This window comes from Podarcis melisellensis (assembly GCF_964234715.1).
Source record: "Podarcis melisellensis genome assembly, chromosome: 2".
NCBI classification, from domain to species: Eukaryota; Metazoa; Chordata; class Lepidosauria; order Squamata; family Lacertidae; genus Podarcis; species Podarcis melisellensis.
The window spans coordinates 34,492,067-34,516,099 of record NC_138529.1 but is presented as its reverse complement, the minus strand read 5'-3'; the positions used below and the strand labels follow the sequence as shown (position 1 = coordinate 34,516,099).

Below are 24,033 nucleotides of genomic sequence, written 5' to 3'. Positions count from 1 at the left end.
GGCCTGGGCCAATAGGGCTGTTCTTACGGAATGGAAGATATCAAAATATTCCTAGAATGAAGAGGCTCACAGGCAATTCCTTTTACTAAATCCAGCAACCATTTGAAGATCTTCTCACAGTGTGAGGCTGCTAAGTTTAGGAAGGGACCTAAGATACTTCCAGACACCATCTGCCTGTTCTTATATGGAAGACATTTGTAGGCATGCTTTGTGTACTTTCAGAAACTTTCATTTTGTTTGAAACCACAGCAGCAGCTTCCATATTCACATTTGTATGGGTAACCTGTCAAACCTGCAGTGAAGATACTATAAACAGCTATTTATGTTGGCTGGCTTGTCCAATTTTTCATGATCACCTGGAGGACCCAAGAGCATGATAAGTTTCCTTTTCTTTAAATGGATGGTTAAAGTGGTAGAAGAAATTATGACAAACCTCCATTACTATATTTTAAGTGCAGGTAGGAAAAGGTAAATTTTTAAAAAAAATAAAATAAAAATTAGTTTTACCGAAATTCAGATATACCTTGTAACAAATGTCAGTGTTATAGAATGAACCCAGGGCTCAATGAGGACCTAAAATGAGTTCTGTAAAAACTGCCACCCCTAGTTATTGGCCGTTATTAAGAACCAGTCTTCCAATACTCTTGCCAGAGTCTGTAGACCACTACATCTATTACTTGCCTAAATTTTAAAGCACAAACCTCTTGTTTTTCCATTCTTTGGCGCTGGTATTCTGCTTCCTATTATCCCGCTAAGCTCTCACCAATAGTATTATCCATTACTTTTCTTCTCATAGGTATCCAGGCATCAGCTGACAATCTTCTGAATCACAGCCAGACCCTGAGGCGCCACTTTTCTGCCAGCAGTATCAACCTGGAGTACGATGAAGATTTGCAATGCATGCTGGGACTTCTGTGCCCTCGATGATGTTGCATTGTATGGAGAGGAAAATCACAGCACTGAACATGTTTCCCTAAAACACTTAAAGCAGCAACGCTGTGGGCATTACCCCTGTCAAACCCTGCAGATGATGTGACATTGTTTTAAACACCACACATGGTAGCCAAGAATCCACATTGCCCTTGTAATCATTCTATGTTAAAACGAACACACACAGTAGGACTGGCTGAATGGCTTGAGTTGGGTTCAAATGATGGTTGCCTCCATAAACATTGATGTTTTGTCTCCTGTTATCATCTTGTCAACTCAGCATTCCCTGTTCTCTGCTGATCTTTGTCTTTATGGTGTAACCGAATAATTGTTTGGTAATTGCCATAATACCCGTTTCCCTTTTAAAAAAAAAAATCAAGGAATTAATGCTGCTTCACCTATTTATAATTCTTGACAGGTGCATGTAGAATGTGTACCTGTAAAAATGTAATGTACACAGAGGACAAATTCATACTTGCAAACTAATGCATTGGCACAGCTCCCTATCACATCCACGCAGTGTGGAAGACATGTATTTGATGCCACCTAATACATGCAGCAGACCTGATAGCAGAAGAAATGAGATTATAGTTCCTTCACCCATTCTACACTCACCCTGAAGTCTTTTGAGCTGCCCGGATAATGATTCCATGTCACAACTAAGCAATCAATATTGGGGATATGTAGTATCCATTCAAGATCTGGGCTGAATTCTGTGCTGCATAGAAGTGGCAAGATCTAGTACAAAGGGTCCCCCCCCCCTAAAATATGGAACATCTAGCAGCTGTATCTTAGAATGGGGGAGAGAAATGGTAAGCAGACAGCCAGTCAAGAGAAAATGACAAAAGAGATTCATTGTGTGAAAACACAACACCGCCCTAGTGGCTGTTTTCTGCTAATTTTGGACCCCATCAGAGGTGACAGAACAGGTGAAGTTAGGCATGTGGACTTGTGGTTGGGAAAAGATTAACTGGCACAAAGTTAGAGGAGCGTTAGTAAGTGCACTTGTAAAGTGATATTATTAAGGCAGACTGTCCCTTAAACTTCATGCATGGCATTACTTAAAAGTGCAGTCTTCCCCCTATGTGATAAAGGCCTTTTAAATGCATCATTAGCTATGCATTTGTTCACTGTTAATGGTCTTGGTTTCCTTGGTGATGAGTGTACACAAGTCCTGCTGAAGCCAGCAGTTCCCCAGTCATTTTAACAAGCTGTCCATCCCAGCAGTCGAATTTGGTCTTTGGTTGGGACCCACCTGTTGAGTCGAAATTCTCATCCTTCCTTGTGCTGCATTGTCAAGCCTCCCCCTACTGTGCAGAGGCTAGTTGCCAGCAGTCTGGTGAATCACCAACACAGTCGTTTTAGAACCTGCTGTTTGAGAATATTTGCACTAAAACCATTGGAAGTTTTGCTGTTCTTGAATTGAGGGTGTGATTTCTAGTACACCCTGGCAAAAAAAGAAAAGAAAAAAGGAATGAACATAAAGTGGCATTTGAGCAATTGCAACTGTGGGGCCAAAGTGGCATTTGAGCAATTGCAACTGTGGGGGGTGGAGTGGGGATGAGTGAAGTCTCCTCTTGTTCAGGTAAGGTTAGATTGGTGGTGAGTTTTTTAAGCTGGGCTTGACTACTCTCGCCTCCTACCACTTTCATTCCTTTAACTCTTTCCTACTGTAGAACAAAATTAATGGTGTAGCACAAAGATGGCTTCACAAGTCTTTCTCGGCAGACTCCTTTGATCCTCCAGAAGGAAGAGAGCAGGTTACATCTTTAGCTTTGTGTTAACTGGCCCCCATCATCAAAGACTTTGTCTCAGGCCTTTCTGTCGCATCTTCCTGTGTATGGTCAAGCAAGAAAACATTTGTGTTGCATTTTCTTCACCAGCAACACACCCTTCAATATTCCATTTCCCTGTCTACTTTTTGTTTCTCCTTGAAGAGGGGAATGAGAGGATTAAGAAGAATGCTGGACACTTTTCAGTTTTTCTGGAGAACATCGGTTGTGTCTTTAGAAACAACAAAGAGGTATTGCGTCCCAAGTGTGCACATAGTTATTTTGTCCACCCCACCCCAGCTGGTCAGTCAGGTTTTTCTGTATAATCTGTTTACAAGAGACAAAGGGGTAAATATACACACCTTCCACTGTGAAATGCCTGTCATGTGGCTCTGGCCTTTACTGTAATTGACTGGTGGTCATGACAAAACTCTAGACCTTGGATACAGCCTTTAACCTGCTAATTACCACGCTGAGGAGCTTTCAGTATTGGAGTCTTGGGAAAATGGACGTGTGGTCTTGGGAGTCCTCACAAGGGATAGTGGGGTTGGTGAACACCAGAAATGCTTGCTTTAGTTAAATTAATCAAGTTCTCCTTTTCCCACTGCTCCACCAGTAAGCCTGTTGTAGGATAAAGTGCATTTTCTCAAGATTTACCTAAGCATTCAAAACGCTGTATGAAGCAAGACCTGAAGACTGGGAAAAGCAATAACAAGAAACATAGGACTGGCATAGGCAGCATGGTTGTGTGTTTTTCCTCAGTTCCCTCACATACCCCTCTGAAGCAAACTCTTGTTTATGTTCCAGAGATTTCTCAGAAAATTGTAATAGTGGCAACATGGATGGAATGTGGGGTGGGGTTATTGAGGAGAAATGTATTTTCTTTTTGTTATTTCCCCCCTTTACAGGGGTGGGGGACAGTCAAAGGCAACAGAAATTGCAGGTGCAAGATGGTTTCCATCTGAATTTGTTACTGTGAAGCAGGCACGTGCAGCAGGGAAGCAAGTTGTGCCCCATGGAAGAGTACAGTCAGACTGTTCTTAATGGGTGCACATGCCACAACATGGGACTATGAAACCTTCTAGACACGCTTGTGTGCACCTCAGTGGCAGCAATGCAATATGTATTTATGACTGCATGGCTCTTTAAAAGAGTGAATAAAGCTGTTTACAAGGGATGGACAGCTGTTGCCTGGAATTGTTTGTGTGTGTCATTGTCTGAGGTAAAAGATGTGTTACCACCACACTATTATGGGCAGCGGTTTAAGTCATAGGGGCAGGCTGCTGCTTGCCTGTCAGTTCATTTGTTTAAAAATAAATTTTGATGGGTGGGGGCTGTTCTAACATTCCTTAGGACATATTGTCCTATCTGCTTCTTATGACAGCTACATCTCAGCAACACAAAAGCCATTTTCAAAATGTCAGGATTCATCTTTTTATTGATGTGCCTGGAACTGAGTAACAGATCTATAGAAGCCGGAACTATTATTTGCGTCACTTAAAACAACGGCCTAGGGCCACAGTGAGTTATATGGGAGGTGTAGTGAGTCTTTGAAATCAGAAGATGGCATGCAAGAGCCAAACACACTCTTATTGCCCCAGAGAAAGGGATTTGCAAATTACACAAGAGGTAGAAATTACATGAACGAGAAGCTTTTTGAGAAGAAATGGGTGGGAGAGATCTGCCAGTACTAAATTATAGTCTGGTCACAAACAAGGTCTGAACAGCAGAACATCTCTGCCACCCAAATTTGAATTGTACTACCAGAACATCTGTTATTACAAATCCAAATATTGCAGAATGTTGAATTTCAGCCTTGTGATTTTGTAAGTTGGATTTTGTGAGTCAAATATGGGTTTCAGTTCTAGAATTGGAGCGCCACCTGTCCCTGCAAGAGCCGTGACTGTTAGGGGTAGCTCACTTGTAGGGTGATGAGAAGCTCCAGAATGCTTGTCATCTCCCCTATTTCTTTATCAAAACTTTTCCTTAAAAAATAGCAAACTCTTAAAATGTTTCCAAAATGTATAGTATCTCATTGCTCGCAAAATACTGGGATGGTGGATTCTAGGGCTCAAGTTTAGGCTGGATTCCAATCATTGTGTTACTATACAGACTGGGGGACAGAGAGGTTCTGGAGGGTAAGAAAGAAAAAAAGGTGCCCCCGTTACTTGCCCCCGATATAGCACAGGTAAAGGAAGGTTTGGGGTTGCTGTTTTTTTACCTCATGAGTCACACCTCCCTGACCCTAACCCCTGAATAGTGGTTCAAGGGCTCAAGGAAGACAACTTCTAGCATCTTCTGTACCCCTTGCCTTTATAAACAAGCATAGTCATGATGAAACAGGACAGTTTTTGTTCTACAAGAGCAAGCTACATGGATGCAACAATTATTTATTTTTACAGATTGTTAAATTAACTTCACTGAATTAGAACTAAGTTTGTCCTTTCAGATTGCAACTGTCCTTCACCCTTCCACATTCTCACATATACCAGCTATTTATTTGCTACTGAAAATTAAACAATGCTCACCATGCAATTCTAACTTCGCCAGCAAATAGAACTGTGCCCTATTAACTAGTTGCCAGGAAGATGGGGGGGGGGGGCTAATGTGTGTGTTTCGGTTTCACAGCAGTAACGCTTACCGCATGAACATTTAACAGGACGGTTGATAACTGGGGGGTTGGAGACAGTCCGTAATGGGTGGTGCACTAGAGACAATGTGCTTTAAAATCATTAGAGGAGGAACTGCGCCAATATAATTTCCATTCTGAGATTGGCAGAGCAGAAGTGTAAACGGCAGAGAGCACCCTTTAACTCAAGATGTGCGCCGCTCTTTGTGAGTGAGCAACTGGTATGTTGCAACCTCTGCCGTTGGCGCTGGGCCTGCTTCCAAAGTGGGTAAACTGTCTTAGCGGGGCATTGTCTGATGCTTTTGTGAGGGCAATGGAATGTAAATGTCAGATAAACAATATGAGAGAGAGAGAGAAAAGATCTTTAAGGGCAAGAGATTGGCTTTATGTGTGAAGGAGTGATACTGGTCTCATAACATTTGTATCCTGCTTTTCCTCTGAGGAGTCCAAGGCACTATACTTGATTTCCACACAAGCACACTGCTTCATTTAATCCACATGACAACCCTGTGAGGTAGTTTAGGCTAACGGATACTGACGGGCCAATCCAAGATCTACCCAGTCCTAGTCTGAGATTCTAGCCAGTCCACCACTCTTGTTCAGTTGAAAACAGCCATGGTAGAAGACTCATTTGTCTTGGTGGGCTGTGGGCAAAATCAAAACAAGGTTTTGGGAACTGTTCCACATCTCTGCTGTCCTTTTGATGTGGGGAGGGTTTCTGTCCATTTCTCCCCTGCCTGCCCGTACCTTACTGCAGCCTGTTTTAATTTTTCAAAGACTGTAGGGGAAGTGACTGATTAACAGAAATATTTGGACACTACTAGCCAGGTGTGTTGATGTCACCACAGTTCAGCTCTGCCCAGCAAAACTCTGCTGAAGTTCTCCAGAATAAAACACACCTCAGAGCATCAGCTGACCTGGACGAGGTAGGCTCACCTTCCATTTCTAAGACAGATTTCCATGTGGGAAATGTACTTGATTTCAGTGTGTGTGTGTGTGTGTGTGTGAGAGAGAGAGAGAGAGAGAGAGAGAGAATTGTAGGCAGAATGGTAGAATGGCACTTCAGCCATAAAGCTCCCCTTGAGCTCATTAGTACTTCTCAGCCTTGCCTACCTCACAGGCTTGTTGTAAGAATAAAGAGACATGGACTATTTGGAGGAAGAACAGCATGAACATGTAATAAATACCTAATATCCATTTCAATCATCCCTTTTTTCTGAAAGAAGGGAGGGGGCATCCTATTATATTGGGCTGTGACTGTAGCCTCTTAATTAAAGAGGGGGGCACATCCAGCAACCTTTTTGATGCAGGGTCTGCAGTTCTCCTACACACACAATATTTTTCCCCCTATCCCCTTTCATCTAATTACTTCAGGTTACACAAAGGTCAAGGGGAGAAGGCAAACTTCTCAGAACTGAAGCAGGTAAGCAGAGGGGAGAAGCTGTGCAGGCTGCCTTTTCTGGGCCCAAACTGCACGTGGGGTCAATTTGGCCCCCGGAATTTCTTAGCATCATGAAAGGCTAACTATTAATTCAGCCATGGCCAAGGTTCAAGGAGAGCCAAGACCTTTGCACATGAATGCCCTCTCCTCCTCCGCACCCCTCCAACGGCAAGCAATGACTCTTCATCGTTTTCTCTCAAATATAACTTCAAAGCAGAGGTAATGCCTCGTCGATGGGGGGGGGGGGGTTGAAGGGGGGGAGAGAGTCAGCAACTGCCCTGCCGATCAGAGTGGACAAAAGCAACGCCAAGCTAAAGAGAAGAGGGGGGGAAATTGCCCTAGTGAAAGGAAGGAGCAGGCGGTTGAAATCGTTCCCTTTTTTTCCAAGGCCTGGAATCTTTCTGGTTGCTGGGTTGTTTGTTCTTGGCAGAGGGGATCTCTCTCCCCACACCTCCAGCTTTCCTTTAGTATCCCGAAGAATAATGGGCATCTGGGAGCTGTTTCAAGTGGACTTTAATTTGTCTTAATGAAACTCACAGCAAATAATTCCCAAGCGCCCACCCCGCCCCCCCTCTGTGTGAGCAGTGGCCACATACCAACCGAGCCACCCTTACAAGCAAAGCAGCCGACGGGGCGCGCGCGCGCGCACACACAAGCACGCGCTTTTGAAAAGAAACCCCCCACCCCACCCCCTCGCCGGGTCGTTTATTTTTTAAAAAGAAAATGCGTGCGATCGCGTTTCATCAGATATTTAAAAGCACTTTGATTTTAAAGGTTTCATAAGCTTCTCTTTTCCCACCACGGCAGCCAGGATCCGTGACTAAAAATTAACTGGTGGCAAATGAAGCAAGTGGGAGGGGGGCGCGATATGGAGGGGAGAGAGATGGGTGGGGGGCAAAACAAAGTTTGTGCAAAGTAGCAGAACCGCAGAGAAAGAGAGAGAGAGAAACCCTGCCAAGTGATTGCGCTCTCCATGGAGATCCGAGGACCAATGAGAGGGGCAGAAGCTGTTTATAGGGGCGGAGCGTCTCCATAGCATCCAGAGAAGCCTTTCGGAGCAGCTACTTATTGACAGTCATTCTGTTGCTTACAAATCACAGCGGCTCCGGAATAAAAGGGCTCTGGCAGCGAGGGGCGTAATAATTCATCCAACGGGAGAGCAGTAGAAATCTACCCTATTTCCCTACCCGGCCCCCACCGCCACACACTTCACCCCACTGAATATTCGGCGCTTAGTAGTAAACACTTGGCGGTAGTGGGATTCCTTCGTAGGAACAGGTAAGATAAACGGAATTATTTGTTTCTTCATAAGGCGGGGAGGGCAGGCCAGCTTTATTTCTCCGCCACGTTATCCTGGGGAGGCTGGAATCCTCCCAGCACACAATTTTTTAATTTTATGGTTCTGGCCAGACGTGAATGCAGAGGATGGACCCTCTCATGAATCCATCAACGCAAATGTAACAACACTTTCATTTAAAAGGGGAAGAAATAATCCATGGTAAGAGCCTTTGGGGGGCTTGATTGAATTCTGTGTTTTTCATGTGAAGATGGTTGGCATGAATCTTCATGTACTAGTTCAGGAGGAGTAAAGCTTAAATACAGGTACTCGGCCACTCTTCTTCTGGTTCTCCAACCTAAACACCCTCTTGTTATGCTTACATATGTGGCATACAAGATTCATAGGATTTCAAAGCAGCCCAGTCCTATGCATAATATACTGGGCATTAAGCCCCACTGAGGTAAATGGGGCTTACTCTCTGGGTACAGGATTACAGCCTTGAGCAGCCTAGGTGTGATTTTACCCTCTGCTCTATGAACCAGCTGAGTCAAAGCAGTCAGGTTTAAACCAATTTAGCTCCCTGCCAAATCAATGGGAGCAATTTACAACCCTAAGCCCATTACCTGAAGGTAGGTCCCATTGAAATCAATGGGATATACATCACATAATGTGTTTGGCACTGGGGTGCCACTTGCCTTAATGAAAGTGCTTCAACTTATGGATTGTGTTGCTGGAGGTAGATTTTCCTTTTTTAAAAAAAATGAATCACGTTTATCCCCAAGATGGCCTTGGAAATTCTAGGCATTATGGAATGGCATGAAACTCCCACCATCTTAACCATTTTTAGGGCAGTATTCATACCTCTAATATTGAAGAAAACAAAAACAAAAACTGATGGTGTTGTGCATTGAGTGAGGAATCAATGACAGATTTAAAACAGAGGCTACTTCAAATCACTAAGATGGAATCTGTAAAAGAGTTAGGGACTGTCAGGTTTGCAAGCTGAAGCATTTATGAAGCTGAATAAATTTTTATTTACCTAGAAGGAGATACTAACATGTTCATTTCAGTTGCATGTTTCTAGCTGGGTTTTAAGTGTTTCAATAGGAACAAATGCTACTTAGATTCTTGGCAGTTTTGCGAAAAATCTTGCCACAAAAGAAAAAAAGGGGCATTTGGGTGAATTCCACCCATCTTAGGCTGTAGTCTGCATAAAGCAGGCTAGTTAAGCAGGCTGGTTTGAGAAGGGGATCCTACACCCAGGGATGGCTCAATTCTCTGGGATTACCTCAAGGGTATATTTGGCTCCAGTGCTTTTAGAGTGTCTGGCTAGAAAACAACCTGCTCAAGTGTTTGTTTGTGAGCCGCCCATTTGTTAGGGGCTTTGAACTTCTTCGTGTTATTGTTGCAGGATTGTCACCCCCTGCCCTTCCCCCTTCTTCCCCCTTCCTGCTCTCCCACAATTCCTGAATGTTGGACTTGCCTATTTTGGCTTCCCCTGACATGACTGACAGCTGGCTGAACGTGCAGTCTGAAGAAGAGAAAGGCCAGGAAAGCAGCATGGCGGATTCGAGCAACCTGGACGACAGCTTGACCAGCCTACAGTGGCTTCAAGAATTCTCCATCATCAACGCCAACATGGGCAAGGCAAGCTCTTCCCCTTGCAGCACAGATCCTCACGGCTATCACAAGATCCCTGGCTCTGCTGCACCCTGTTCCCCTCTAGCTGGTGACCCGGCTTGCATGGGGATGCCCCATACCCCTGGCAAGCCAATCTCCTCTTCCACATCCAGGACTGCACACCTGCAAGGCCAGCCATTGGAAGACATAGATTACAAGACTAATCCCCATGTAAAGCCTCCTTACTCCTATGCCACGCTCATCTGCATGGCGATGGAAGCGAGCAAGAAAACCAAAATCACCCTCTCAGACATCTATAAATGGATTACAGATAATTTCTGCTATTTCCGCCATGCAGACCCCACATGGCAGGTAGGTGTCTAGGATGGGACAGCCCATGCCTCTCTGCATTTTGGCCACCCAGTCATGTGGGTGAGGTTATAGTGCACTTGCTACTGTCTCCATGTTTTCTGTTGGCTACCCACTGCAGTTCATGACCAGCCATCCTCCCAAATCAGCCTTGATGCTTCTATGACTTGCATTATCTGACAGTGAAACTGTTTCACCACTATTTAAATTCTCATAATTTCCATGTGAGCAAGTGTTGTGTACACCTAATATGCTAATGAAGGAAATCTAAACTACTTGGCCAGAATCCTTAAAAATGGCCATGCTTAGAGCAGCAAACAGCTCCCTACATTCTTAACACACAACACAGTTGATGTTTAGTCGTTTAGTCATGTCCGACTCTTCGTGACCCTGTGGACCAGAGCACGCCAGGGACTTACTTGATGGGACTTACTCCCAGCTAAGTAGAGTTAGGTTTGCAACCGGGGGCTGGACCCACACCATACCTTTTGAGCACATTCAAAGCATTCACACCCCAAATAAATCCTGGGAACTGTAGCTCACCCCGACAGAACTGCAATCCCCAGCAGCTATAACAAACTGCAGTTCCCAAGATTATAAGGGGGGGTGGTTATGTGCTTTAAATGTATGGTGGGTGTGCAAATTTAAACACTAGCACCCTTTTTCCTGGATCATCTTTTGTCATACATACATAATGTAAGGTTCCATCACTGTCAGTTGTGCCACCTTACAGGAGAACCAGCTATGTCTGTGGTGAGGTGGCTGTAAGACCTTCTTGCCACGAGATGAGGAACAGATCTCCTGTCAACCTTCTATGACATTAGAAAGCGACCAAGTGTTTGTAGTATTCATGCTGCAGCTCCTTTCTGTGCTTCCTTCTCCCTAGAGTGCAATTACTGTTGCTTGGTATGTTTCCTATCAAGGTGTTTTGCCTGGAATAAGCACTTAGTAGCACACAGAGGTTGTGGTAAATGAGAAAGCAGAGCAATGTAAACAGGCATTTTCTCCTTTTGAAGGTAGCAATTATCTAACAAAGACTGTGGATGATTGAGAGGATGTCCTTTTTTTTGAGGCTCCAACAAGCGTAAAGGAAGTGCCATAGAAAGTACAGAAAAACAACACGGGCAGTTAAGGGGAAGAGAGAAGGAAACAGGTGGAGGGCGAAAGAAAAGTAAAGATGGCCAGAGTAGGAGCCAAGAGGCGGGTGGCGTTGCCTAGAGGTGATTCTCCTCCAATCTTTCATTGGATGCTTAATGCTGATAATCCAATCAGTCATAAATGGACATTTGGAGTCAATTAACTGCACAACTGGGAGGCAGGGGTACCATTTAGAGAGGGAAGGGGGCAGTCAACCCCACTCCATCCTTCATTGTGGATAACATGTGATTATTCCCCACAAGTGTTTATATTTCTGGTTACAATGAGGTAGAAAAAATAGCCACAACAAACACTCTCAGGATACCTGTTTTTTTAAAATAAATTTTATCTTGAATATACCCAAGAATAAGCCTTGCACTTTGCTGTAAATCTTAATGCTCCACCCTGAAATGTCTTTGGTTTTTTTTTCCAGATTTCAGTGGGAACAATCTTGTTAGGAGGGCTTTGGAAACCAGCTCTTTGAATATGGAACTATCTTCCATATTTGGTATCTGGAAGCTTAATTTCTTGTATCCAAAAGTTAGTTGGTCACACAAGTAGGATATACTTGGCCGATTTGCATCATGCCTGGAGAGCATTTAAAACAAGCAACTGCTTCATACACTTCTAGGGAGAAAGAGGAGAAAAAGTCAGGGGTATAAATTTCTTTCCCCCCTATCCCACCCTTTGATCCACTGAGGAGGAAACGCAAGTGCCAAAGAAATTGATGTGTCTTTTCTGTGCGAGCTGATGCTTTCCAAGATTGACTGTGGAGAAGCATTTGAGATAAGGCAAAATAAAGATTTGAGAGAGGTTATTAGGAAAGAGGTGCATCTAAGTGTAGAATGGCTGTGATATTGGATCAGAAGTATGCAGTGCCTCAAATGGTCAAAGACAGAAATATAACTTTTCACTAACCTCTTGGAGAGGTGTAAGTAACCTGCAAGGTGTTGCTAGACTACAATTCCCATCATCCTTGATCAATGGCCATGCTGGCTGAGGGTAATGAGAGTTGAAACCCAATAACAGCATATGAAGAGCCAAAGTCTCATGACCACCAGCTGAACAGCCTTGGACATAAGACATCAGCCTGCAATGAAGGCTGTGGCCTGTAATGAGAATAAATTCACTTTTGTTACCATGTTAACAACAAAATTGAAATAATGCATGTTGAGGCTCTCTCCCTCCCATAGCAAGCACTACAGTGTAAGGAGGAATCTCTGTCCTTGAGCACCACCTCCTTCAATTCCCAATGTCTGTGATACATGGTAGACTCATTTGTGTCTTTGGCTCCTTGAGGTTTAAAAATATTTGAGTCAATGGTAGGCTGGACAAGTAAAAGTTTGGGTAGGAAAAAAGAGGGAAAGTTTTGCCTATCAGAAAATCCAAATAAAATTTGTTCACCAGGTCTTTATAAGGTACTTAACTGGACTCTATTGCTGTAGCATCTATATGGCTTGCAATTTTTTTTATGTCCTTCAAATAGTCCTGGTAAGACAGTGAATCTGTAGCCCCACACCAATAGACGGAGACCCAAAAGTCAGCCTATTTCAAGCATCCACTCTTAATTCTATACCTTGTACTTTCCCTTCTGCTCTCAAAGCACTGTTTTCTAAAAATAATAATAATCATCATCATCTCAGTCAAAGGAAAATGATGAGTACATGTCATTCATTTCTGACAATTGATGTGACAGTTTGATATTCATGGGTAGTTTTAGTGTTGAATCCTTGAGGGAAACCCTCTTGAGATGTTCCTTGCCACATCATCCTTAAGATCATAAGAGCCAACTCCTAGGGGTTGAAGGGAATTCACCCCCCAAAAAATTGAGGGGACCACCGCCCCACTAAGTTGATGGGCATTGCCATTCAAATGGTGTGCGTGCACTGTGTCATGTGATCAATTACGAGGGGTGGGGCTTATCTGGGCCCTCCAGTATTTTATTGAAGTTGGCACCCCTGCTTAAGGTGAAACAGTTTCCTCTCCATCCTAAGTGATTAGTGAATGAGCTAGATTCTAGGTGGCTGGATATGATGGTGATGACATGACATGGTACAGAATTATTGTCATTCCATCACCTGTCAAAAGGCTGCCACTACACACTACTAACTTGTTTCCAATCCTCCTAGTAGACTGTATCACAACCAGCTCTCTTGATGTGCCAAAACACTATTGCTTGCAGTCACTACAATAATGCTGCTCAGTGTAGTGGATGTTTCTGATTCCTACCATGGTCACAATGCATAAAACAAGTGTAACATCTAGCCTGATGAGGACTTCTGGAGAACTCAAAAGCTTGCTCACTATTTTCTGACATTCTAGTGGTCCTAAATCCTAATAAAGGTATTGACCAAAACTAAATCCATTAGGTTTCCTATGAGATTGGAACATTTTATGTTTTACAGAATTAACAACAACATGGGGATTAATAAGTACAAAAAGAAAGAAAGAAAAACCCTTGCATATTGATGTGGTTGATGCAAACTTTCCCGTTCTTTCTTTCCCCCTTTTAAAAAAAACAAAAACCCAGTATTCACTCCCTCTTTATCGTGATGCAGGTGGTTTGATGGATCCTTGCAGGGAAGAATGATAAATATGCTAACTAGCTGGGTAATAATCAGCTTGTAGGCAAGCCCAGCAGATTTAAACTGACTCTAGCAGGGAAGAGGGTTATTCTCTGACCCTTGTAAAATTTCATTAAACAGTAAATTCTGACTCATCGAAGACCAGCGCGTTCACAGGAATTTCTTTCTTTCTTTCTTTCTTTCTTTCTTTCTTTCTTTCTTTCTTTCTTTCTTTCTTTCTTTCTTTCTTTCTTTCTTTCCCCTTTCTCCCACCGTGCCCATGTTCTCACCCGCCTCGTCAACCCCAGTTCCTGTAAGTGCAGACACAAAGTCAAAATGTCATGCCACCCATAAGCAGGGGGGTGGGGGGATGGGGAGAGATTCCTGTGGGAGCTGTGTGCTTTGGAAAGGAGCCAAGATACCCAGGGAGTTTCAGCCTAGAGGAATAGCTTCTTATTATTATTTAGCCCTCCAGGCATTCAAGCCTTGCTTTTGCTCTTTGGCAATACGGATTATGGATGAATAAGCATAAAGATATCCAGGCAACTTTTTTTTTTAAGGAAAAAAAAAGAATGAAAAACTCTTGCACACAATCCTTTACCATATCCAATCTCTTAACACCCTCCTGGCTTTGTGCTCTATAAGAGGGTGTTATTTACCCAATAACAGAGTTTCCTTTCTGATTGTGCACATCACTCCAGACACGCACATTCATTCTTCTGAGGAGTAGCTCTATGGGAACAGTAAATGCCCCTTCTTTTGGTTTCTCTCTTTGTTGCTGTTTTTTCCTAGAGCTTTTCTGATTTTTCTTTTCTTTTTATGATGATTCAGAGGGTGATTTCATATGAAGTCCATTCCAACCAAAGGATGTTCCATGGTGCACAAATGTGTGTCGTACATGGGTGTGTAAATATAAGCAATCCATACCAAGGAGGCCAGTGAGTGTGCAGAGCAAGGGGGGGTTATGTTGTGTCCCCTTTTCCATTTCTGTCAAATGAAGTGGTTCTTTCACAGTGTCGTCATATTTAGCACCATAGTGTACCATGGTAGCTGTGGTTTCTGGGATAATCCTTGAGCATCAGACATGTTGGTTCACACATCATTTGAAGCTTAGCTGTGCTTTAAAAGGTGAACCTGCAGTGTGCTGGTGCACAGAGCAAAAACCGCAGCTGCTTCATTCCTCCCCTACGCCTGCCAGGAATGAAACCATGGTTTGGATTAGTGACACTTGAGAACCTGAGCTCACTGTTTGTTTTATGCAAGCAAACCAGAAGCCAAGAACAAACTTAGGTAATTTACAGTTTATGGTTTGTTTGGAGGGAGAAAAAAACAATGAGCCCAGGTTTAGACAATCCTAGCAGTCTGGCATGAGTAGAGGAAGAGCAAAGCAGCTGAGATGTTAACAGTGCCTCAAGTACCTTGCATGTTCAATTTTAAACCATAGGTTTTTAAAGTGACACATCAGCCAGGCCAAAATCAGTTTTCTGGCTAGCATGGGGTTTAAAAAACAATCCAACTATGAGGGCCATAAAATGTCTGGCTTACCTTTCTGGTCTCCTAAAGCATTGAGGTCTGTTCTCTTCTGATTTTGAGGAAGTGAGATGGTGATCTTCTTCATCTCACTGTTCAGAAAGTTGCTGTGAACACTTCTGACCAAAACTAGTGAAACAGAAACTGTCTCTTCTAGCACCATGGAAGGGAAAAAGGCGCTATTTCTACTACACTATTTCACTGCATTACAGTCTGTTCTGGTCCAGGCCTAATATGCAGTCTCTTAGATTGAAAGAAACTATTCATTGTAACTGGGGCTGGGGAAACCCAGCCAGATGGGCAGGGTGTTGTTGGCATATTAAAGGAGACACTTGATCTTATGATGACTGACACTCAGGATAAATGGAGGGCATCTGCATATATTAAGGTGTTCTCCCCCTCCAGTAATTCTGAATGATCTGGAGCTTGTGGGAATATAAATGTCTTTCCTTAAGCATCACTAAAGGACAGCAAGGCTGGGCATGTGGTTGCTTAAAAATTACTTCTCTTTCTTTGCCCTCCACCTGCAGAGATTGTTGGGGTGCCTTATTTCCAGAGGTCAATTTTCCTCTTAATCTTCCACATATGCCTCCATCAAAACTGTCTTTGCACTTTCTCTTCCACCATCCATATTTTTTTCTCGTGCCAACACTGTACTGGATCATTATATTATCTTGTACATCCATCCATACCTGTCTTCAGGCTATTCCACCATGGTTTTCTGGTTTTCTTTTCCAGCTGAAACTATTTTTTTTTTTGTGGTTACTGAGTATCATCTCTTTTTTTTAACCACATCAGTTGTTTTTAAGGATGTTTTGTACTTCTGTAAATTTTGGGATTCCCCCTAATTACTCTAGTTTCTTGGTGGCTCGGTCTTGGCTCCACTTCTGCTGGCATGTTTGTTATTTAAAGGAGTGATGGAAGGAGGGCAGCAGACTAGAAAAGGTGTGTCAATAAGAGAACGAGTGTCTGTGTACTATGAGGGAGATGAAAGACCCTTTTCACATTTTAAGTATTATTATTTATGAAAAGTTTTAAGTACAGATTTAGATTTAATCTCATTTAGCTCTCTTCTTGACTTCCTTGACAACACCTTGGAAATGGTAGCTTTGCAAGAGTGCCGAGAATTATTTCTTAGAGACTTCTGCACAGAACAGCAATTTGAAAGCCAGGGTGTGCTTTGAAAGTCGTTTAAACTTGTAATATAGACACACATGGCATAAGATGCCTATCTTTTCCTGAAAGCTCAGGGCAACTTAGAGCATTTTAGCAGAATCAAACCTTGACACTAAGGGCAAATCCATACCCTACATTTAAAGTACATCCAACACATGGCTTCCCCAAAAGAGTCCCAGGAACTGTAGTTTCCCCCTTGTTGTTGTTGTTGTTGTTGTTTAGTCATGTCCAACTCTTCGTGACCCCATGGACCAGAGCACACCAGGCACTCCTGTCTTCCACTGCCTCCCGCAGTTTGGTCAGACTCATGTTTGTAGCTTCGAGAACACTGTCCAACCATCTCGTCCTCTGTCATCCCCTTCTCCTTGTGCCCTCCATCTTTCCCAACAGCAGGGTCTTTTCCAGGGAGTCCTCTCTTCTCATAAGGTGGCCAAAGTACTGGAGCCTCAGCTTCACGATCTGTCCTTCCAGTGAGCACTCAGGGCTAATTTCCTTAAGAATGGATGCGTTTGATCTTCTTGCAGTCCATGGGACTCTCAAGAGTCTCCTCCAGCACCATAATTCAAAAGCATCAATTCCCCCTTACAGAGCTACAATTCCTAGCACCCCTAACTGCAGTTCCCAGGGTTCTTTCTGGGAATTTCTGGGAATTTCTGTGTGTTGAATGTGCCCTAACTCTATGCAATGCATGCACAAGAAAAAGCAGACAGGGTACTAAAGAACACCCCTCATCTCCCCACACTTGCCATTAGCATCTATAGGCCATGAATTTAAAGTGACATGATCTGACGTTCTTGGTTGATCATGATGGTTAAAATATTGTGATGGGAGTTGAGGCACGAATCCATATATTTCAAAGGTGTATAGGATGGTCATTTATCTGTAGAAATATGCCTGGCTACGTGGCTCATTTAAGCATTATTCTATTCCAGATTCAGTTTCACTGTGGCAAGCCACTTCAGCCTTCTTCCTTGCTGAAAAGACCTTCACTCTTACAGCTGATTCAGCCGCCTTCATTGTATTCACTTCAATGTGGGTTTATGTTTGCAGTTACTGATATTAAAACTCCATTTTGTTTAATTCTGGTTTCAGAACTCCATTAGGCACAACCTGTCCTTGAACAAGTGCTTCATCAAGGTGCCACGAGAGAAGGACGAACCAGGGAAAGGTGGATTCTGGAAGATCGACCCCCAGTATGCAGACAGGCTGATGAACGGAGCGTTCAAGAAGCGCAGGATGCCCCCCGTGCAAATCCACCCAGCTTTCACCGGAAGACTCCAGCAGGATGCTGGCTCCAGTTCATTGGCTCACCAGGCGGCGGCATCTTGGAAAAACAACAGCATCCTGAAAATCAACATGGAGTCTCAGCAGCTGCTCAAAGAGTTTGAAGAAGCCACCGGCGACCGGAACTGGAACCCAGCAGACGGGAAAATGAGCCATAAACGCAAGCAGCCACTCCCCAAGCGAATGTGCAAGACAGCCCGTCTCGCCAGCTCCCCTCTGCTTACTCAGGAAGAGCAGACAGAGCTTGGGTCTCTGAAAGGTGACTTTGACTGGGAAGCTATCTTCGACACCACCTTAAATGGTGACTTCTCCACCTTTGAGGATCTGGAGATCACTCCTCCTATCAGCCCAATAACCAGGGATGTAGACTTGACTGTGCATGGAAGACATATTGACTGCCCACAGGAGTGGTGCCCTGCCGGGCAGGATTACATCCTAACCGAATCCAACCAGAACAGCTTGGACTTTGACGAGACCTTCATTGCCACTTCTTTCCTCCAGCATCCCTGGGATGAAGGGAGAAACGATTACCTCTCGAGTTCTGTCAACATAGATCCACTCTTTGAACTCAACGATCCTTCGTTGCAGACGGAAATGAATGACTGGAGCAATGCTGGGTGTCTTTAATGAGTGACAAGAGCCCTGGCTGGAAGGCTCAAGATCATCCCAGGTTGACCTGCTGTATGAAGAAGATTGGCCCAGTGCTGCAGGACTTTACACTAACAGTAGAATCCTCTAGCAAACAAGACATCTTCATTCTTGGGACCACGTGGATCACAGAGGTGTCAGGGGTGGGGAGGGAAAGATCTGGAGAATTTGGCAGGATGTATCTGAAAGCAACACACGGGGAACTCTGTACCCCAAAAGACAACAAAATAATAATAATACAGTACTTATTTTTGTGTTCTTTTAAAGAAATATGGAATTTTTCTACTTTGGGGGTGGAGGGAATTGAAAAGGGCATATCTTCCTTGCAGGGGAGGGCATGACATTTGAATATAATGGAATAGGATGGAAGAGCTGGCCTTTTCTGGTTACTAAGAACATGTTAGATCTGTGATTTCTGTAATTTCCTCTTCCTTCTTTTGTCCATTTGCTTCTCCCTCCATCCCTCTCTTCCATGTGAGTGTGTTTGCATTGTTTCTACCCAGGGAAAATTTCTTATAGGTAAAACATGGGACAATTAAGTAGCAGGCAAATACAATTCCCATCTGTATTCTAGGAATTTCAGCCACCAGTCTATCTAGGACTAGTTTAGATGTCGACATCTGTATGTTCAGAAATGAATCAACAAGGCAAGATCTTTCAGGCTTATAAAATAGAGAGCCTGCTATATATCTATATATCTATTACAAAACCTATATTTTTAGCTACAGGGCACAATCAGTAGAGTATTTACAGCGGGGGTGGGGAATGAGGATTGTTTGAAATAATGTTAATTAAGATTGAAGTGTATCAAGCATTTGTTATACAGCGGGGAAATGTAATAAAATATGCAAGTGGGAATTCCTGCCAGTAGAGGATTTTTAAAAATCCACAAATGGGGACCTGGCATTCTAGTCTAGACGGTCCTTTTTACTTATTTTTGTATCTTAAATTCTTTACATTTTTGCAATCTTGACTGTGTATACTGTAAAGCCTAGACATTTGAAGTCATGGCAGGCAGGCCCTCTAAAGTCTTGAACAACTAACAAAGTGCCGTACCTTTTCCTAACTGGAAGCTATGAAGGAATTTGTGTGATTAAAAGACAGACTCCGACAAATCAGTTGCCAACACAACTGATCAGTAATGAAGGGCTATTCTTTTCCTCTCCTTTTGGCCAAGCGATCCCAAGTGGGTACTTCTAAAATATTGCTCTGCTTTAGTTAATGTCTCCGTATATTTGAGTCTCTAGCCAGCGAGAGTTTAAAACAAAACTCTGAATGGGCATGTTAATAAGTGGCACTAGACTCATGGTAGGTACACACTGTGTGATAATTTGTATTCAGTGCTGGATGAAAGTGCATTTTTGTGGTGCCGTACATACCGACAACACCCCGCTGTATATTTTTAAAATGCACTTTTTTTCAAAGTGAGGAAGGAACTACACATGTGCAAGTGCGGTGAGGTGTTGCACCATTTATTCCAGCGCTTAGGGGGTGTGACTAGACTACATGAATGGAGGGGAGTAGAGAACATCGCTGTTCCCTGCTTCTTAAACACTCCTCCTACCTGTATGTACAGATAGCACAGAGACTAACTCCCGCTTTAGGCAACGTTGCTGTGCAAAGCTATGTACAATGGCAAAGTGCTATGTACAAAAGCACTCTGTGGAATAACAAGCCCTGTGCATTTCAAACCGTACGTGTGCCCATAGTCTTAAGTGGGTGGTTACAGGTCAAAGGCTGTATATGCAGTGGAAACTGCAAATGAAAGCTTTCCCCCTGCCTTCTTATTTAGTTCCATCCTAGAACTGAAGTTGCCACCCAGCTAGGTGTTTAGCCCACAGCTAATGTTAAGCCAATACTGTAGTCATCTCAAGGTTTATGTGCATTCAAATAAAGTAAACTCTGCATATTCCCAATAGTTATGGAGATTCCCCCTGGGAACCTGGCAGTCTTGTCTGGAACATGATGATATTTTATGGGTATTTACCTTTCTGGAATGGTAAAGCTCTACTGTCTGCATTTAGCAGATGCAGAAACAAACAGAACGTTCATCAAGCAAACGTCAATCCTTTTTTTTTTCTTTACTTCTCTGCACCTTCCTGAATAATGTACACCCACGTGCATTATGTTTTGAAATGTTAATGTTTCCATCCCCTTAATCAGTCTGCCCCAATGATTTTTAAGTGGGGAAAGGCTACAACCTGGGGAGAAAAGTGCAGGCTTTCTGTTTCTGTGTGACAAATATGATGAAGTGCGATAAATGCCTCTTTAGAACCGCATCTGTTCACATCAGAGTATTCTGCCCGCCCACCAGTTTATTTTAACAAAAGAGCTAGACTTCCAGGGACAATAATTTGACACCTAGAGATGGCTGCTTCCCATGCTATATTCTCTTTGTTCACAGTTTTTTTTAAAAAAATAACCCGCATCATGGACACAGATGAATCTGCAGAGAATCCAAGCACAGCTCTTTGCTTTCTGCCACCAATATTAGTCCTGTGCTCACATTAGTGTGCAAGGAGAGATGCGGCAATGAAGCATTGTTATTTCCTAGCACTTTTAGTATTCAGTGTGCTTTACAATCATCCTCACACCATCCCTCAAAGGTACGCCATTGAATCCCTCTATAGGCAGAAGTCTGAAGGGGTGTTTTTATGTGCAGTAAATGTGCATTTGGTTCTGAGTTGCTACACACTGTCTATACACATCGGCTGCACATTCTATTTTCCAAGCACTTGACCCAAATTTATTTTTTTATCTTGGGATATGCAGAGTGCACACAGTCTAGAAAGGGCAACCTGTGGACTACACATCCAACCTCCGATACAATTTTTTTGTGTAATCAAGAGTTTATGAGTTCTGGGCAGCACCAAGGTAGTCCCATTTTTGGGATGGGGATAGACGCCATTTATTCCTTGAAGCATCTGCAGGAATGTAGGACATAAATTCCCAGATAACATAAACTGCCCCCGAGCATGGACAGCTTACACCCTGCCAAGTACTAGACTCCTAAAGGGTAACCGAGCCACGCCTCCTGGGTAGTAAAAATGTTCTGCCTTGTGACATTCACAGATGAACTGCCACCTCCTGCCTAGTCTTCATTACTTGGGTGCTAAAGCACATGGCCCCCCAAACTGGCCATCTCTAGTCTAAAATATATTGCCTCCAAAGGTCAATGTAAAGACTGCTCTGGAGATACACAGACACACACACACCTGGAAAAGTCACAGGCATATGAGTACCTGAAAAAGCAAAGTAATGGAAGGCAAAGTATGTTCATATTCTGGGACCAGCTGGTATTAATATTGCTAATAAAAATCAACAGAGCTTCCTGGAGCTGAGCAGGATTCAGCCCTCTATTTGATTTGTAGTGGGAGTGTAGAAGAGTACTGTATCTGGAAACCATATGGATCACCTAAATATAATGGGGGAAGAGGGGAACCACTGACATGGAACTGAAATATGAGCAATTCAGATTCTAATCCACTCCTTTGCTGTTGGAAATGTTGTTAATTTACAGTGAGTTAAAATACTAGATTTTCTTTGGAGTGTGTTTAGATTAATGAAAAATAGCAAGCTAGGAACTGTTGCTGTTGGAAACAATATTAGAAACCTTAATCATGTCCGTAGATATGTGTACATGTCTCTCTCTCTCCTTATTGCTTGTTTATTGAAAAATAAAAATTAGTTTGGGTAACTACTGGAAAAGAAAAGCCCTTATTTTAAATTATGGAAGAGCATATATTTCAGAACTAAAATGAAATGGGGACTTTCATGCAAAATGGACCCGGTGCTCAGCATCAACTTATTTTTTAAAAAACCTAATAGTGCTGCAAATCTAATTTCAGTGTTTTCCTAATGAGTAAAGTCGCTTTATTGCAGTCAATGACCAGTATCAGGATGACCAGTATCAGGAGGTATTTAAATTCATGTTCGTCTTGCACGTTTAGAATAGTGAATTTGTTCAAGCTTTTCTCAAGAGGTACAGATCAGTTTAGGTCTATGGAAGTTGGCTTGAATTTCTAGACTGCCTACTGCTGAAAGCCTGGTCCCAGTCTCCATACAGCTTCAGGAGCACAGTGTAATTCTAGAGATCAATGGCTTCAGAAACATAGCAAAGTCTAGAGGAGAATCAGCAGATGGAAGTTCTAATAAGAAAGGCAAATGTGTCTTGCTGAACCAACTACTCATCTGTGCACAAAAGGGCAAGTTGTGAGAATGGAATAAATCCAATTTGCCTCCTGGTGAACCTATCGGAGATAAAAATCAAATTATGCTCCTCCCCCCTCCCCCTTATAACAACCTGGGAGCGTCAGGCCACCTGTTGCTCGCAGGATCTAGGTGGAGGAATATGGCATAAAGTTACTCACAAAAATCATTTGCCGCATCAGGCTTCTGCCCTCCAGATGTTTTAGACCACTGCTCTGAGCAGCTCCAGGCTATGGTTGATGTGCGTTGTAACCCTAAAACATCTGGAAGCCACAAAGTTGGCAAAGGCTGTGCTATACAAACAAGGTGGGAGCTATCTCTCAAAATGCACACACTACAAATACAAACTATACAAATACAAACTATACAAACTTCCACACTGGGGCTTTCTAGCACTACTGATGGACTGGGTATAATTCAACATAGTGCTAAGAAGTTTCTGGATGAATCCTTAAAGCTGGCTCTTTCAAGACTTCCCTCTCTTGTAAAGTGGCACTGCCCACCCCATGGCTCCAGATCCTATTCAGCTTAATATAGTACAGTGGTACCTCAGGTTAAGAACTTAATTCGTTCTGGAGGTCCATTCTTACCCTGAAACTGTTCTTAACCTGAAGCACCACTTTAGCTAATGGGGCCTCCTGCTGCTGCCGCACCGCCGGAGCACAATTTCTGTTCTCATCCTGAAGCAAACTTCTTAACCCGAGGTACTATTTCTGAGTTAGTGGAGTCTGTAACCTGAAGCGTCTATAACCTGAGGTACCACTGTATTAACCATGAAAGACAAAGGTCAAGTCAACTTGATAGTAGTCAGCACAATTGTAGCACAATTATTCGCATCTCCAGACTGTAACAACTGAAATTCATCCAATAAAACATGGCCAGAGCTTGCTACAGACACTTCCCCAGATCATCTGGATTCATTTCAAGCTAGTTTAGGCCTACTTTGGGGACTGAAATGGCTTTGGGCAGTTCCCAATCACATTTTGATGCACCAATGATGCATAATGCAACCAGATCTGGGATTATGGGAAGGGCTTTCCTGAACTATGTTATATAACCAGTGAGATTTCTACTAGGGAGACATGATGCTCAGCACTTCATTTCTTATATTTCCCTGCACATTCACCCAGCAAGGCAACCTCCTCTGCGATGTCTACTTCCTTTGTGGAGCCTTAGCTGTAATTCCACAAACAGTTGACACAGAAGGACAGAGAGCTACAGTAGTGAAGAGGAGCGACCCAGGCGTACTAGGGCAACCTGAAGGCAAGACCAAAAACGGAGTGAGCAGCATTTTGGACCTCAGTGATTCAGGGCAAGGGTGAATTTTCCCATCCCCTGAAGTTCACTTCAACAGGCGGATGGAGCCATCACCTGCCAATCACCTGGTGTCACTTTGACAGCAGGAAAGCCAATGATTCTTTTTCACTTGGCAGCCCAGCTTGAAC

At 43.2% G+C, this 24,033-nt stretch overlaps 2 protein-coding genes across 5 annotated transcripts in view; both read left to right on the top strand.

The window, feature by feature from the left end:
• Nucleotides 1-3,879, top strand: part of RNF157 (ring finger protein 157) — a 77,662-nt gene extending 73,783 nt beyond the window's left edge. For 2 of the 4 annotated variants that reach the window (XM_081897723.1, XM_081897722.1), the window contains one exon: nucleotides 797-933. Coding sequence is in view for 2 of the 4 variants with exons in the window: in XM_081897720.1 (XP_081753846.1) it covers nucleotides 797-927 (131 nt within the window). In the remaining 2 variants the exon portion in view is untranslated. Of the gene's footprint in view, nucleotides 1-796; nucleotides 2,416-2,450 lie in introns of those variants that run through there. The other 2 variants (XM_081897720.1, XM_081897721.1) reach the window with 2 other exon arrangements.
• Nucleotides 3,880-6,959: 3,080 nt separating this feature from the next.
• Nucleotides 6,960-20,786, top strand: FOXJ1 (forkhead box J1). The gene is made up of 4 exons (XM_081898026.1): nucleotides 6,960-6,991; nucleotides 7,873-8,050; nucleotides 9,463-10,043; nucleotides 17,540-20,786. The coding sequence occupies exons 3-4, from the start codon at nucleotides 9,522-9,524 to the stop codon at nucleotides 18,356-18,358; spliced, it is 1,341 nt and encodes a 446-aa protein (XP_081754152.1). The 5' UTR covers nucleotides 6,960-6,991; nucleotides 7,873-8,050; nucleotides 9,463-9,521; the 3' UTR covers nucleotides 18,359-20,786.
• Nucleotides 20,787-24,033: the final 3,247 nt, after the last annotated feature.